Here is a 17,213-nt window from a genome sequence, read left to right as displayed (position 1 = left end):
TGAATTGAAATATGAATAGGCAGTTTTTTGAATATTGTATCTGAACAATGTCTTACATTTACATTTAATTGGAGTATTTAAGGCGTTTTATTTTTTGCGATAACATTTAGCAAATACATCTTAGATCTAAGGAAGCCAAGTGTTGTTAATAGTGTTTCCGTTGTGTCATCTAAGGTAACTACGGACTGACTCCTCAGCTGAAAACCTCAAACTCTCTCTGCACCTCAAGGCAGCTCTCAAATGACTCTCCTTTCCCTGGTTTGTTGTTTTACCACATTCTAAAGCCCCTGAGCCCACTGTGCCTACAGTCTGTGTTTACAGAAATATTTTTGAATTGAGAAAAACTCTGGATTTTGGATGCTAGATGGATACGTAGATGATCCATATGAATATACTAGCGAGCTATGTCGCTGAAATATATTGCATATTGTGAAAAGTGCCTCATAAAACTACTGGGGATTTGGTCGCTTTCTATAATCTGACCATTAACAAAGAATACACATGAAAGTATTGTCCAACCAACAGCCCATTATGATGAGGAATCACAGCAAAGACTTAAAACAGCATCAGAAAAACTGTGTGTGTGTGTGTGTGTGTGTGTGTGTGTGTGTGTGTGTGTGTGTGTGTGTGTGTGTGCGTGTGTGTGTGAGTGTGAGTGTGTGTGTGTGTGTGTGTGTGTGTGTGTGTGTGCGTGTGTGTTGACTGTCTCAATCCGCCCTTTTTTACAGAACTTCAATCATTCTATCTCTCTGAGCAGTATGCTTCCAATCCCAGCAAACAGCTGGCGCGGCATTTAGAACACATGAGGATTAAGGGTTTGATTTAGTTAAAGGCTCAATCCAGAATCCGACCATAGCACCACTTATGATGCCAAGATCACCTCTGTGCTGGCTTTGAATATTATTGATTTCCATGCTTTTTGTAATAATGAATGCATAAAATCGGCTGTATGTCAAAGCTAAACATGAAGTAAATCGCAGTTATAGTGTCAATTGATTGTAAATTAAGCAACAGCATCTTTCACATAGAAAGCTGTAGGCCTATTTATTTATCTCATCTATCACCCGCCCATGAATGGATTTAGAAAATCAAAAGTCAAAGTTCAGGACTTGTAAGAAACATTACGCATCCTCTCACCATATGATTATACTTTGCTTTAATTAAATCTGTACAGTTTTATTTTCCCCGTAGTGGTTTTTAATTCATAAGGGATTAAAGTAATCTCTAGACTGTGGATATTTTACGTCTTGCTTAGTCTCTCGTGTCATCATTAACTCGTGCTTTCACTCTGCCACAGGAAAACAAGGAATGCAGCTGCTTGTCACAACATGGGTGTGTAGGGAAAGTTCAGACGTGTCCATGTGCTTTGATAGCATGCATGATGAAGGAATATGTGAACTCAAGTAGATTCCCCAGTAGCCACTGGCTCTCATTGGTTAGCATTAGGGACTGATTTGCATATGGTGGGAGTGTCCTGAGCCAGCACTGGGATGAAAGGTCTTGTCCAAGTCAGATAGCAATAAGGCATAGCACTCATCAGAGGTCTGTGCTGCTCAACACTCAAAATGCCTTGGTTACTTAAACTGTCACTCTTCCTGCTTTAAGTGGAAAGTGCTGGACTAGGACATGAACATGTCGAACAGCGGACACCCCAGCCTTAGCAAAAGAGGAGGATTATGGGTAAGTTTTATGATGATTTACCTTACATACTGTACATACTTTACACTTCAAGTAAAAATTTGAATACCATGAATACTATTTTTATCAGATTCATGACCTGGCCCCTCTTCCTCCTCACTATACTGTTTTTATTCTTACATTTATTATTTATGACTTTATCTGGTGTAAATACAGCTTAAACTATTGACTTCAATACATCATGGATTGATTGACTAAATTATAAAGGGAGTAGAGTGTAATGACTACTGTTCAAATAATTGTTGCAGTTGTGCAAAGAGCTATGCAACTGCTGATATGACTGAACACTATTATGCATACTGAAAAATTATATATCAGGAAAACCACATTTTACAAATATCATTCTGCTATGTACCTATTTTATTAAAATATATTACCTTTAATTATCTTGTATTACAGGGATTGTGCGTCATCTTGCTTTACACCAGCCCTCTTTCCTGTTTTGCAAATTTCAGCCAAGCAAAGGAGCTCATCTATAAGATAAAGGAGGGATTACCCAGGGGAACCTTCATAGGGGCCATTGGAGTAGACTTAAATTTGGATTTCTCTGTTGAGCCCCCCTTTTTATTCAATCTCCCGCAAAAGAAGGTCAGTGAACAGTATGTGAATCTGAATAATACCACCGGGGAGCTTTACACATCTGCTACAGGGATTGACAGGGAAACACTCTGTCCCGATAACTCAGAGGGACGGGGATGTGTCCTATCACTGGATGTGTTTGTTTTGCCTCAGCAGTACTTTCAGCTTGTCAAAGTTAAGATACTTATTGAGGATGTGAATGACAACAGGCCAAAGTTTCCAGTGGATGAGATTTGTATGTCTGTCCCAGAAAACACACCCATCAATGCTCGTTATGCTGTGGAACAGTCTGCAGTTGACCCTGACCTGGGTCTAAACGGAGTGCAGACCTATTGGCTTGTTAATGACTTTGGCATGTTCACACTGGATGTGGAGGAGAATGAGGGAGGTGAGCTGACACCCTTTCTCATTGTGACAGAGGCTTTGGACAGAGAGACCCAGAGTGAATACATTACGGATATAATTGCGGAGGATGGAGGGACCCCTCCTCTACTCGGTGCAGCTACTTTCAAAATTGTCATCACAGATGTCAACGATAACTGTCCACAATTCAAAGAGTCCCAAATGAATATCACTCTGCATGGAAATACCACCAAAGGGGGGCATTTGGCCCGCCTGCATGCTTTTGACCCTGACCTTGGTGCTAATGCTCAGATCAGCTATGCTTACAGTGAACGTGTGCCAAGGGACACCAGAAGCTTGTTCCATTTGGACAGAATCACAGGGGTGATCAAGCTAGCAAGAAAAATAAACACTGGCACAGCTTCATTTTACAAACTCACTATTCTGGCCAACGGACCTGGTTGTATTCCTGCAGTTGCCACCATTACTGTCAATATCATACAAGTGGTTACTGGACCTCCTGCTGTCATACCCCGGTACATTGCACCAGAAAAGGATGGGGTGGTCACAATAAAGGAGTCAGAGCCAGTGTTTTCTCCGATAGCTTTTTTTACCGTCAAAAACACTGAAATAAACCAAAGGGTGGACTGTCATTTGGAAGGGTCTGGTCCATTCAGACTTGGCCCCTATCAACTTTTGAAGAATGAATACCTGCTGGAGACTACAGAGCCCTTGGACTATGAGAAGACACAGGAGTATGAACTAACTGTTGTTGCTAAGAATACTCGAGATCTTGCTATTAAGACTGTCCTCAAGGTGCAGGTATTGGATGAAAACGATAACGCGCCAGTGTTTCAGCAGTCCATGTTGAAGATATCGGTGGAGGAGAACAATCCACCAAATACCTTTTTGGCTCAGCTACAAGCCACAGACCAGGACAGTGGAAGCCAAGGGGAAGTCCTCTACCTGCTTGGAGGTGACACGCCGGGGATCTTCACCGTAGATCGTGTGACAGGTGTCCTCTCTGTGACCACATCGCTTGACCGCGAGGAGAAAGAGACGTACCGGTTCATAGTGAGAGCAGTGGACCAGGGGACACCCAGAAGGGAGTCCATTGCAACTGTGGTGGTGACTGTGCAAGATCGCAACGACAACAGTCCACGCTTCATCAACAAGGACTTCACGTTCTTTGTGCCAGAGAACTTCCCAGGGTTCGGTGAGATCGGGGTCCTCTCTGTCACAGATCCTGATGCTGGGGAAAATGGTTGGGTGGCCCTTTCCATCCTCAATGGCAGCGACATCTTCATGATAGACACAGGCCGAGGGGCACTAAGGGCCAAGACCTCACTGGACCGTGAGCAACAAGGGTCATATCAGCTGTGGATCGAGGCCGTTGATGGCGGGAAGCCTGCACTTTCTTGCGTCACTATGGTGACCGTGCTGTTATTGGATGTAAATGACAACCCACCTATTGTGCTCTTTCCCCAGTCCAATCAGTCTTACATGTTAGTGCTACCCAATACACTACCAGGAACGTCAATCACAGAGGTATACGCTGTGGATAAGGATACAGGCATGAATGCTGTGATTGCCTATACTATCATTAAGAGGAAAGGTGGCGAGCACGGGTCATTTGCCATTGATCCAGAAACAGGAAATATCACATTAAAGAGAGAGCTTAACAACCGGGGCCTCTACAGCCTTCTGGTGAAGGTCAGTGATCACGGTCAGCCTGAACCGCTTCACTCAACAGTCATGGTGAACTTCTTCGTCAATGAGACCGTGAGCAACGAAAGCTACATCCAGAGTCTTCTGACCAGAGAGGCTGACATTGAGGTAGAGGAGAGACCTTGGTACATTGGCCAGATGAGAGAGGGTCCTGAGAGGTATGAGTTGTTCCCCTGTCAGCCTGTCATCATTGCTCTTTCGGTGACATGTCTGGGGCTGTTCTTCGCCGTTGTCACACTGACATTTTACATATGTTGTAGGAGATGTAAAGGGCACCAAAAGAAAAGATTGGAAGTGGAGATACCTTTAAAAATTAAGAATGACTCAATGCAAGCTGTTAACAGAAAGCTCAGGCCGATCTCAAACATCTGACATTCAGTTGTCCGCACATCCAAACCCACCACTGTTTACTTACATGTTTACAAACCTCACTGTGAGAAGAGTAGTTCTTACATGAAGTTGCTCTTTTTACTCTGGTCATATGATTGTTATTAATTCTATATATTGTGATTTGACATGTATGCCAAGAGTTTCTGTCATTGAAAAAGACACCAAAGGAGTACTATTCTCCATTCTGCTTTTTTATAATATCTATGAACCATAACCTTCTGCAGATCTGAAGTGACTATAAACCAAAGCATGGTATAAATTAGTGTTGGTGTCAAAATGTAATAACAGCTTTATAACAAAGTGATAAGAGCAACTCATTGAAGATTACTCAATCTCACGTCCTATGTAAATAATGTAAAAAGTATTTTACAACTTTATATAAAACTTTTGCATTGGTATGAAAAGGACAAACAGACACAGCAACACCATTATTGTCAACATTGTCATAGCTTAAATAATTTAAATAAATAATTTTTCATTTTCATTTCTGAAACTGAAAAAAAAATAACTCAATGCCCACTTGCTGGTTTCTCCAGAGCTTTTAATGCATCTCAATTTTCTTTATCTCACTTTTAAATTGATGTTGTGATATGCATTCAACAATATATACATTTATCAGAGATACTGTATATCATTACATACAGTTGGAAGCTTTCTAAAAAGCTAATAAGTTGACTTTGAGTAAAACATTTCTTTTGAAAATCCTGTTTGATGTCCAAGAGTTATGTTCAGTAACCATATGTCCTACTTTCTGAGAAAGCGCATGATAGTTACTGATCATGTATGCACAACCTTTTAAATGGCTTCTCGATATAGCAAACACTCACATATTTTTCACACTTAATAGTTTGAATTGTGTCCGAACTTCTTTGTCATACAACTATTTCAAGTTATACACAAAACCCTCCTTTATTTATTCATGAAATTCTGGCTGTGTCTTTGAAAACTGTCTGTGAAGGAAAATCAAAGTAACTATTAAAGATACTTTATTTTTTATAATACATTGGATTTCTTCTGTATTGATATCATTTAAACATACCTAAAATAGTTTTTAAATATGAACTATGTGATATTTCATGTGTATCTGTTCTTCTATCTGAGATTTATTGGCAGGTTATTTTAGAAAAGAAAAACTGGCTAAATACTTTGGATTATAATGAATTGACAAACACAAGATGCCGATTTTACATCTGGGATTCAAACCCCCCAATTATGTATATACCCTCATAATGTATGTGCGGTATGTGGCCAAAGCAATACTGCTAGGGTAACATCCTGTGAAAAACAAATTACTACTGCTTTGTACCTCAGAGCGAGATGAAACAGTTGAAGATCAAAAGAGTGAGGGCCTGTGTTGGCTTTGTCATCACCTGCATAGGTCAGAGCTGGAGAGGTAACACCCAGTCACACTTAGAACAAACAGCACTTTGCTGTCTTGGAGCTACAGCTGCTCCTGTCCGCAACATTTGAGCATCGAATCAATTCCACCGAAGCAAAGTATTTTTGCCTTTCTTGAGTGGTATTGGCAATTATTGTACTCCTTGTACAACCACACTTTGGAGGACTATCACCCAGGACATTGTAAAAGTGTTTTGACACTTGTCTTCCACCAGATGCACCCATAGTGTATTCTGCTTCACAAAGTTGTTGTTCCTGTTTTGGAAGATTGTGTAGACAGAAGAGGCTTAAGGACTCTATGAATGCACCCTCCCAAGAGAGGAACTTAGTTGTATTATACTGTGTGTCCCTTTAAACCTGTTTGGGTTTGGATTATTATGAAATAGGAAATATGCAAACCAACCTCTGCAGAGAATGTACTCTATGCACAAATCATACAGCTTCTCAGGTATTAATCAGCATTGCAGGATGGAAGCAGAGCATGTAAGCACGGAGCACATCAGGGGCTAGAAACAGCTCAGTGTAATCCACAGTAATCATCTCTGGCCGAACTGTTCATTACACAAATAGGCTGAAATATGATAATCATGCATACAGTATGTATGCCCAGCACACACTGCCATGACAGGTAACAATAGGGGAGCTGTAATACCATCGGGATAATTTACAACTTATTATATAAAGGAAATGCATTTCATCTGCCTTATGTGATAACAGGTGTAACTGGCTTGTGTTATAGATTTAGGATTGCTATGTCACATCTGACATGTCTTAGAATAACAGGCAGTCATGCAGTATGGTTTTATAACATTTTGATTGTACAATATGTACGTTTCTTGAGGTTAAAGTTGTTTTGATATCAATGCAACAAACTGTGTAAGCATGTTTATATCTATAGTACGATTTTGAGTTAATGTTGATCATTTCATCTGTGTTTAATTGTGTTTTATCAAGATAAAACCTTGAAGTGTTCTTGACCAAAGGGATACTAAATGATTTTTTTTTTGACAGCTAAATTCATTCATATAATCTTTTTTTTTATTGGGTTTAATCTAAGGATGAAGACATATTTGGCCTTCACCATGCTATGCATTCACTGTCGGAAACTTTCCAGATATGAATGTTGCATATTATATGACACACAAGCATTCAGGATCGTTTCATTATCATTGTAATGGTTTGTTTATTTATTTGTTTATTTATTTATTTATCTATCTATTTGTTCATTTATTTATTTATTTGTTGCTTTAGTGGGGACATGTTCCAATGCTGCACCCTTGGCAACTATGAGCTATGATCAGACCTCCCTATGTATCAAGCAAAATCAATATTGAATCAATACTTTGTGATGGATTTAATATCTTTCCAAAATAAATACATGAGCAGCTCAGGCAATAGTGGTTTGCAGCCAAGTGACACAAAGATTAAGATGGTGTCTGCACAATTTTAAAAATGCTTTCACACTGAGCAAACAATTGCGGCATAAGATTAATTGCAGTAATCACAATGTAGGTTATATTTCACTGTATCACCTTTCTCTAACACCCATTCCGAATATTTCAATTAGTCATTTCCTTTCAGCACACTGAGACAGGAAACACAAACCAGTCTTACAAACCCTTGAGGCCTTTTATTGCTTATAAGCCCAGCTGTTAGGATGACAAAGTAAGCTTGTGCGTGCAATAACAAACAATAGTTCTGATTAATAAAGGGCAAATGTTGATGATGAGATCACACTTCTTCTGCGCAGAATGCATATACTTTTGCATTAACAATACATTAATAATCCTAAATTCAATTTTGAAATGATGTGCCATGTGTGCCACTATTTCTTGGTTTAGTTTGGTTTAGTTTAATTCTGTGTTTTCCGGGTTATAATCAATGGTCTATCAATATACGTGATACTCAGGCATATGTTGTATAACCACTAACAAAGATCCATGATTTCCATTTAAAAATGTGTAACTTAAAGTGTGCCAGTGATGTGTGGTAAAGTGACATGTAATGCACTTGAGAGCTAGAAGCGATGTGACGTTGTACTTGTGCTAAATGTCAACATGCTAACTGGCTAACAATGGCTATGGTAACAATCACAAGTTTAGTGTATGCTGACCATGTTTACAATCTTCCTTTGTTATCATTTGCTACTTAGCACTCAACACAAGGTAAAGCTGAGGATGATGGAACAATTGAAAACGTTGACCTAATGATGGTGCTAGATGAAAGCATGGGTGATCACCATGGTAGTTCCAATTTAAGTTTTAATTTTAGTTTCCGATGAACACAATTTTCAATGCTTGTTAGTTCAGAAATATCTAAGATGTATTAGCATTTGTTGTAAAATACAGATTACAGACTGCTGAAATTTAAAAAAAATCTGGCTGTTGTGTGTCAGCAGCAACAGAATTATATTCTGCGCTCTGTAAATCATGTCTCCCTGTATAGTATCAAATAATAGATCTATAGCATTCCTCTATCCAACATGATCCTCTAGATGACCTTTGACCCAAATGTTAATTGGTGATAACCTTTAAGTGTGTTGTTTCGATTTACATGTCTTAATACATGTATCCTGGTAAAGGGTCACCCAGACAGAGACACTCCACTACTTATCTGCATGACTGATCATCTCCTGTCACAGTAATCCTGTTGACAGACAATGTGGCGTCTTCAAACTAGGACAGAATGGACAGTGAAAGTGTGACTTCATGTTCATAAACTCTTTGTGACCCCAGGGATTAGTGTTCTGTACTGCATACCGAATGCACGTTATCAATAGGACATAAAGCTGAAGGCAGAAGATGTGTAAAGGCTATATAAGGCATTCTTCTGAGAGGGCTGCACCCATTTCATGGTAACTCAGACCAGTTTCCAGATGTTTTTCTTACACTTACCAATGTAGATATAGTACAGACTCAGCTCAACCTTGCCCCTGCAAAGTCTCTCTCTCTCTCTGTCTTTCTCTCTGCGTCTCTTTCTGTGTGTGTGTCTCTCTCTCTCTCTCTCTCTCTCTCTCTCTCTCCCTCTCTCTCTCTCTCCCTCTCTCTCTCCAGGAAAGTCTATCTGAAATTACATTCAATCTTTAATGGTGTAGACAGCAAGTAATTACCATCGGTTACAGCCCGATCCCATTTCCAGATTGGCTTTATTGTAATGTCCCTGCCTTGAAATCAAACAAATACAGACACAATGAGAGTCCCAGGTTAGGTTACACTGGCCTGTTGAATAGGAGAGGCTACATTTCCCAAGTTTTGACATCAAATACGATCCCACCCCCCTCCCGCACACACTTTGTTCACCATCTTCAATTATGCATCTCAATATTCTCTCACTGAAAATTACTGCCTTTGATCTAAAACATCTTTGAGTTGCTGTGATGCAACCACAACTACATTTAATAGCACTCTTTTGTGTGCCTGCTGTGGATTACGTTACTAATTTGTTTCATTTGTCCGTCCCAATTTTTTTTTTTATCAGTTTCATCCATTTTCATCCCAGCAAAACACAGAGGGCCTTTCAGGGAATTAACTGCAGCAATGTATTTTAGAGCAACTTTTTCTCACAACTGCTAACAACTGAATCATGCTGTTCTATACCACTGTAGTTATCCATCCATGTATATTTCGAAAACATGTGTTTCAGACGACTTTTATCTTTGCCGCTCATTTATTTGCTAAGTAGTGAAATACTACTCTGAATATACTATTACAGCCAGGACAGTCTTCTCCGTACATCAACTTCTTGGTAAATGGCCATCATTCAACGTCTTCAGCAGGGCCGCCTTAATGCACGGGCTTACCTGGGCTGAAGCCCCAGGGCCTACGAAGATCAGGGGCCTCTCCCAAAAAAAAAAATAATAATAATACTTTTTTTTTTTTTTTTTTTTACTGTAACAATATAGGCCCCTGATCTAAGAAGGCCCCGAACATTGTCATTTAAATCAATAAATTATTGACTGGCTCATGATAGGCCCCTAATCTTTGTAGGGGGGGCTAACGGAGATCAGGGGCCCATCATGAACCAGTGAAGAAAAAGGAAAAAAAATCACATTATTTTTGGCCTATGAAGATCAAGGGGCCTATCATTCACCAGTACATTTTTGTTTAATTAACATTGTTCGGGGCAATGCAGATCAAGAGCCTATATTGAGTTGAGCCATTAAAAACAAAACAAGAATTCAAAGAGAGAAGTAGCTTTAGGATAAGGGATTATTTAAAAAAAAATGGAATGCTGACTGACTGGATTTTTTTAAACCTGTATATTTTTGTTTCTGCTTTTTGGTATTTCTGTGTCTCCAAATGATTCCAGAAAATAGCTCACATAGGACACAGTTGATTTAGCCTTAGTTTTCTTCTCAAAGTGCACCAGATTGATGCATTTTACTTTAAAAGGTTAAATTTTTGCTTCCGGGGGGGCATGCCCCAGGACCCCCCTAGAAGGTCCTGGGTCCCCACCGCGGTCTCCTCAATAACTTGGAAAAACACTGTAACCAACCATGTGTGTCTGGTTATTAAAATTCATTAGACCAGGAAGGGGTTTAAGTACATGTTACCTTAAGAGTATTTGTATTTCATCAATAGAGATATTGTGGTGTAGACAAACATGGCTTTAACACATCTGTATTGTAAGACCGCCGCCCGGGGGGCCTACAAAACCTCTCAGCCCCGGGGCCTAGTGGCAGGTAAAGGCAGCCCTGGTCTTCAGAGAGTCTTTTCTCACAGTCACAGTAACAGTTGTGTTTTTAAAAATGTATTTTAAATTAGCATTGATATTATGTAACATGGATACATTGCATTGGTGCAGCTGGAGTAGGGCAGATTTTTTGTGTGAGTTTGTGTCACATCAATTATCACTTGAACAACCTCAAACACTTAATCACAATAAGTCTTATCCTGTCATTTAGGGGTTGTTAGGTTGAACTTGTTTGGCACGGGTGACACATATGCTCGTCTCCTTCCTTTGGTGGGTTGAGAAAGTTTAAATCCAGCACAAACCAGATTTCACAGATTTTGACAACAAGCGCTCTCAGGAAATGATGACTCCACCTTTAACACAGGCATCCATAACTCATGACCTACACATTTATAGATGCAAACCAGTTTTCAACAGTTGGTGTGGGTGAACATCATTGAGAGACTGGGGATATATATATATATATATAGGGGAGAACGGGGGAATCTGAGGCATCGGGTAATGTGAGCCACCCCCTGTATCTAGGCAACGGAAAACATTTGTGGTCATGTGAGATATATGTTTTCAAGCCCCTCTCATTTCCCCATGGCCCTGAAAGAGAGGACCTGGTGCTGTGGTGAGCATGTTTTTTTCACCAAAATAGGTATTTTGCATGTAAAAGTAAATTATCTGGCTGTCAACTTAATCAACTGTCGTGCCAAAGCAAATGTATTCACGTAGAAAAACTTCTATCATACGTGATGAACTACCAACATATGAAACCATGTGATGCTGATAACTGAAGATTAGCCTGAAATGCTAAGAGAGGTATTTTTTTCTCAAATTGTGGTGGTGGGGGAACGTGAGCCAAATGCTGTGGGGGAAAGTGAGCCACTGTCTCACTTTCACCATGAGGCACAAGTTAAGTTTATAGTCTTAAACATATTTTAATGTATTATTACATGATATATGTTTTATTTAAATGTCATACACATTGTAGAAAAGCCATCATGCCAAGGAAATACACCAGGAAGACGACCTGGGGCAACCACACGGAAAGAGCACCTTCTCATCTTTCCCTGTAACCTTCAGGGCTGGAATGTAGAGTAGGCCTAGTTGTAGAGTATGACAGGCTGATGTTATAATCCAGTTGGGTCTTCTCCTGTGTTCTGAGTCCCAGGCTGATCTCGCTGGTTCTGATTTTCCTATGCTTTGACCCCCAGACACTAGCTGGCTCTAAGGGTCCTGTGTTCTGACCCCCAGACTGTGTTCTAATCTAACTGGTTCTATCTTTCATTTGAATCTTATTAAAACCTTTTGAATTATAATATGTTGTATTTGATTTTGTTCAGAGTTACTTTCAAGTGTTTAGACAATTTGCTTTGCTTAATTGACCAAACCCCATCATTCTTTTACTAGTCCGACATTAGTTCTGTAATGTGTGACTAGCTTTCAGGATTCTTACTGTTACAATATGTGTTGTTATGGTAGTTTCAGAGTGGAAAAAGTAAGTGGATCAGTTTACCCCACAGCTGGGGTAAAGTGAGCCACATGACAACTTTTTTTAAAACAATCATATTTTCACTGCCCTTTGTCTTGAAAAAATTCTGCTAATGCCCATTTCTAGGAAACATCCTGAATTAATGGGAAATGTGTAAATTTGAGTGATAAATCATTTTAGCTCGCTTAGAGGGGAGCAAATGTAAAAAGTGGCTCAGATTACCCCGTTCTCCCATATATATATATACTGTACATATAACTGCATTTCTTGTTTAAGTATTTTATTTATTTATGTAAACAGGATGGTTTCTTGTTGCGAACTAACAGTGCACAGAATTCAAGTGGCAGCTCCATTGTGTACAGGAACTCCTGTAGGATTATGGGTGTGAACACTTTGCTTATACTATTCTGTCATCAAGTGTGTTCTTCATATTTACTCAGATCTGCCACCATCTTTAGGAAACTTCACAACATATAAATACATCACGAAAAGGTCAAAATATCCTGGAGAAAATCTCTGTGGAACATGTACTTGAAATCTGTGAACTTGTTTTTCTGAAAGTACCTGTCAAACTGTGCTTACAATTCCTGTATCTACATTTCAATAATTTGCTTCAGTGTTCTTCATATTGCTGGAAAATATGAGACAGCAAGTATTAAGGGGATTATGATTCCCTCCTCCATTCACAGTCAATGAGGAATAATTAAATTAGTGTTGAACATACAGTATATGAAGTATTGCCCAAGTTAAGTGTTCCTTCTTGCACTTCTAAAAAAAAGTGTGAAGGGTTTTAAAGGGAGGTGCCCTATGAGGTCTACTGTCTGACCAAGCAGTAACATCAGGCTGAGTTAATGACGTTCCAGATGAGCGCTCCTTGTTAATTCCAGCCATTCATGCATTTCAGGCTGACGTTCCGTCTGTCAGGGGGAACTAAGTCTTCTAACCTAATTTGGTGAAGAAGAAAAATTTGGGAGAAAGAAAGTGTGTATCATAATTTCTCTCATTTGCCCCTTTTGATTGATGCTGATCACTGATCTGCTACAGAGTAATTGAAAAGGCATGCGGTGTTCAGAGGTTGGTTGAGCACAGGCAGAGTTATGAATTCACACATCACACAAACACGTACTCAATGCTATACACCCTGCAACTGTGCTAATTTGACATACTTAAAATCTCAGTCTACTCTTTAGTAGGTACCGAAGCAGTAACAGTTGGCAAGATATACAATTCACCTGATGCAAGGAGGTGGGGGGGTGGGCGGGGGGGGGGGGGGGGCTAACACACACTACACATTAATTGGCAATAACAGATGCTGAGAGAGAAAACGAAATGTAACACATTAATCCCTGTGCACGCTGTAAGTAGTTTCAGCCGAAGGCAAAAACTGAGAGCAAAAAAAACCACCCAAACAGTGACTGACAGGCAGAGAGGCAAGGAAGTATAGTAGGAGGGTTGATTACAAGACAGAGATGCACATATAAACAGGTGGGCAGAGAGATAAGAGCTCATGACGTGGCTCATTTAGTCTCAGGTTTTCCTATCAGCCAGGGCCAATGCTCACCTCCCATATGGCACTAGTTCAGCCAACTCTCTATTTACTCGTGGAAGCTAAAGTGTTGAACATAAGAGTTTGTTTTAAAAAAAAAACATATATATATATATATATATATATATATATATATATATATATATATATATATATATATAGGAGAGAACGGGGTAATCTGAGCCACTTTTTACATTTGCTCCCCTCTAAGCAAGCTAAAATGATTTATCACTCAAATTTACACATTTCCCATTAATTCAGGATGTTTCCTAGAAATGGGCATTAGCAGAATTTTTTCAAGACAAAGGGCAGTGAAAATATGATTGTTTAAAAAAAAGTTGTCATGTGGCTCACTTTACCCCAGCTGTGGGGTAAACTGATCCACTTACTTTTCCACTCTGAAACTACCATACCAACACATATTGTAACAGTAAGAATTCTAAAAGCTAGCCACACATTCCAGAACTAATGTCGGACTAGTAAAAGAATGATGGGGTTTGGTCAATTAAGCAAAGCAAATTGTCTAAACACTTGAAAGTAACTCTGAACAAAATCAAATACAACATATTATAATTCAAAAGGTTTTAATAAGATTCAAATGAAAGATAGAACCAGTTAGATTAGAAAACAGTCTGGGGGTCAGAACACAGGACCCTTAGAGCCAGCTAGTGTCTGGGGGTCAAAAACATAGGAAAATCAGAACCAGCGAGAACAGCCTGGGACTCAGAACACAGGAGAAGACCCAACTGGATTATAACATCAGCCTGTCATACTCTACAACTAGGCCTACTCTACATTCCAGCCCTGAAGGTTACAGAGAAAGATGAGAAGGTGCTCTTTCCGTGCAGTTGCCCCAGGTCGTCTTCCTGGTGTATTTCCTTAGCATGATGGCTTTTCTACAATGTGTATGACATTAAAATAAAACATATATCATGTAATATTACATTAAAATATGTTTAAGACTAAACTTAACTTGTGCCTCATGGTGGGGGAAAGTGAGACAGTGGCTCACTTTCCCCCACAGCATTTGGCTCACTTTCCCCCACCACCACAATTTGAGAAAAAACTACCTCCCTTAGCATTTCAGACTAATCTTCAGTTATCAACATCACATGGTTTCATATGTTGGTAGTTCATCAACACGTTTGATATAAGTTTTTCTACGTGAATACATTTGCTTTGGCACAACGGTTGATTAAGTTGACAGCAAGAAAATTTACTTTTACATGCAAAATACCTATTTTGGTGAAAAAAACATGCGTACCACAGCACCACGAGGTCCTCTCTTTCAGGGCCATGGGGAAATGAGAGGGGCTTGAAAACATATATCTCACATGACCGCAAATGTTTTCCGTTGCCTAGATACAGGGGGTGGCTCACATTACCCGATGCCTCAGATTCCCCCGTTCTCCCCTATGTATATATAGGCCTATATATATATTTTTTTTTGGAGTGCTTCCTCATCAAATCCATGCATTAGTTTAGAATCAAACTATAATTTTTTTCTCAGGACAGTTATTCTGCATGCTCAAAAAATTGGGTAATTACTTGCTGTTTGGAATCCCAGGAGTGTCAACAGGAATCTGGTTTCAGACATTTTTTGTTAACAATATGTTTTGTTTCTCTTTGACACGTGATTAGTTGGAAGCAGTAGTAATAATAGTCACATATGCCAAACCATCCACCCCAACATCCTAAACCATTAGGTATAGTATAAACAACCAACACTGACGTTTCTCAAGTGAGCAGTCTGACTGTTACAGATGCATTTCGTGATCATATACTTCCACATTCTCATAAACAACCATCAGTTATACTGTATTATAGCTGCAGGGGTTATGGTGGCATGTGTTATTTCTACAATGCTGACAGTTGATCTGTATGACTTGCAATCCTGGACACAGGTGAAAATCCATTCTTTCATTATGATACATCCATGGAATTTGCATCAACTGAAAACCACTGGGTAAAATGTGAGTGTAGTGACTTCACCCTGAAGATCACCTTTAACTGTCAGTTCAACCCCATTGAATAACCATTATCATTATGGTTTCACAGTTAAAAGATCCTTGTGTACTCCTTAGGTTCACAATGCCTTTTCAGGTTTGACCAGTTTAATTGAGATGATGGATGGTTCTTTTGCACAAAGGCTTAAGTGTACTAGTCACCTGATGCAGCTCACACCAAATAGAGTTGCCAAGGAAAAAGTTGTTACATATGTATTGTTGTACAGCATGCTGCCACTAACCATACCTGAAGTGATCATGTGTGAGAATATAATGCAATTGAATATAATCAGTTTCTTTAAAAAAATAACTCAATATTATTGTATACTCTGCACATTAAGTGCATATACACTGTATAGAATAATGGCAAACATTTTTTTACAGGTGGATCACATTAATCATTTCATCTTACAAAATATGAAATGATTAATTCTCCCTACTTAGGTTTTTCTACTAGTTTGCCCTCAAGAGTAACTTTTGCCCTTCACTATGCTTAAGAATTGTACTGTAAAATCCATATATCCAGACAAGTGAATAAATAAATAACCCTTCATGATGTATAAGCCTCTTAGGGGGAGACAAGCCTTATGGCACTCATCATCTCGGCTGATCATGGATGTGTGGCTGCAATGCTAATCTCTATTGTCCCAAGGTTAATCCTGGGATTTAAGGGATTTGAGGTATTTCATTGGACAAATTTAGCCGCGATGAGCACAGATGACACAATGGACCCTAATTTGGTGATTGCACACGGCAGAGCGTTTATGTTTGATGCACAGAGGTTTATCATTTATACCTGGTGTGCACGTGACTTAATTGGGAAGAAGAATCAGGGACAAAATTTAATTTTTAGATGTAAAAAAAAATACAACTGGCCTGCAACACTCACCTGCTGCTGAGATTTAATACATTGCAGAATGTGCACTTGGGTTCTATGCTACTTTCATACCTTAAGTGAGGTCTCTCACAAACAGACTCCATTGCCAGTCAGTTTCTTTTAGGACATATACAAATAAAATAGAAACACTATGCAATGCACAATTAAATATTGTGCAAAAGTGATACTACAGCCCTCTGTGTCCTGTCAATTGTTGAGATTTGGAGACTTAAAGGTAGATTCAGCGATTAGAACATTTGTTGTCAAAATCACTTTTTGTCAAAATCAGTGAATATCTCCTCACAAACCGCTACCTGTCCTTACTGTGCACACTTTAAAAACATTGTGTTAATGCACAGCCTATATGTAAAGACTATGTAAACAAAGGGGTCCCCTACATAGCTAGCAACATGCCCATTTACAGAGCCTGGCTAAACTGTGTATTAACCCAAGATTTTATTTTCAGTCCTCACATAG

At 39.3% G+C, this 17,213-nt stretch overlaps 1 protein-coding gene across 1 annotated transcript; it reads left to right on the top strand.

The window, feature by feature from the left end:
- Window positions 1-1,559: 1,559 nt before the first annotated feature.
- pcdh20 (protocadherin 20) lies at window positions 1,560-4,719 on the top strand (the record flags this gene model as incomplete). The annotated part of the gene is made up of 2 exons (XM_080027032.1): window positions 1,560-1,680; window positions 2,098-4,719. The coding sequence occupies exons 1-2, from the start codon at window positions 1,627-1,629 to the stop codon at window positions 4,717-4,719; spliced, it is 2,676 nt and encodes an 891-aa protein (XP_079883158.1). The 5' UTR covers window positions 1,560-1,626.
- Between the last annotated feature and the right edge of the window lie 12,494 nt (window positions 4,720-17,213).

This window comes from Ammodytes marinus (assembly GCF_949987685.1).
Source record: "Ammodytes marinus genome assembly, chromosome: 1".
In the NCBI taxonomy this organism is placed as follows: Eukaryota; Metazoa; Chordata; class Actinopteri; order Uranoscopiformes; family Ammodytidae; genus Ammodytes; species Ammodytes marinus.
Note: the sequence above shows the minus strand (reverse complement) of the source record. Positions and strands in the feature narration are given on the sequence as shown.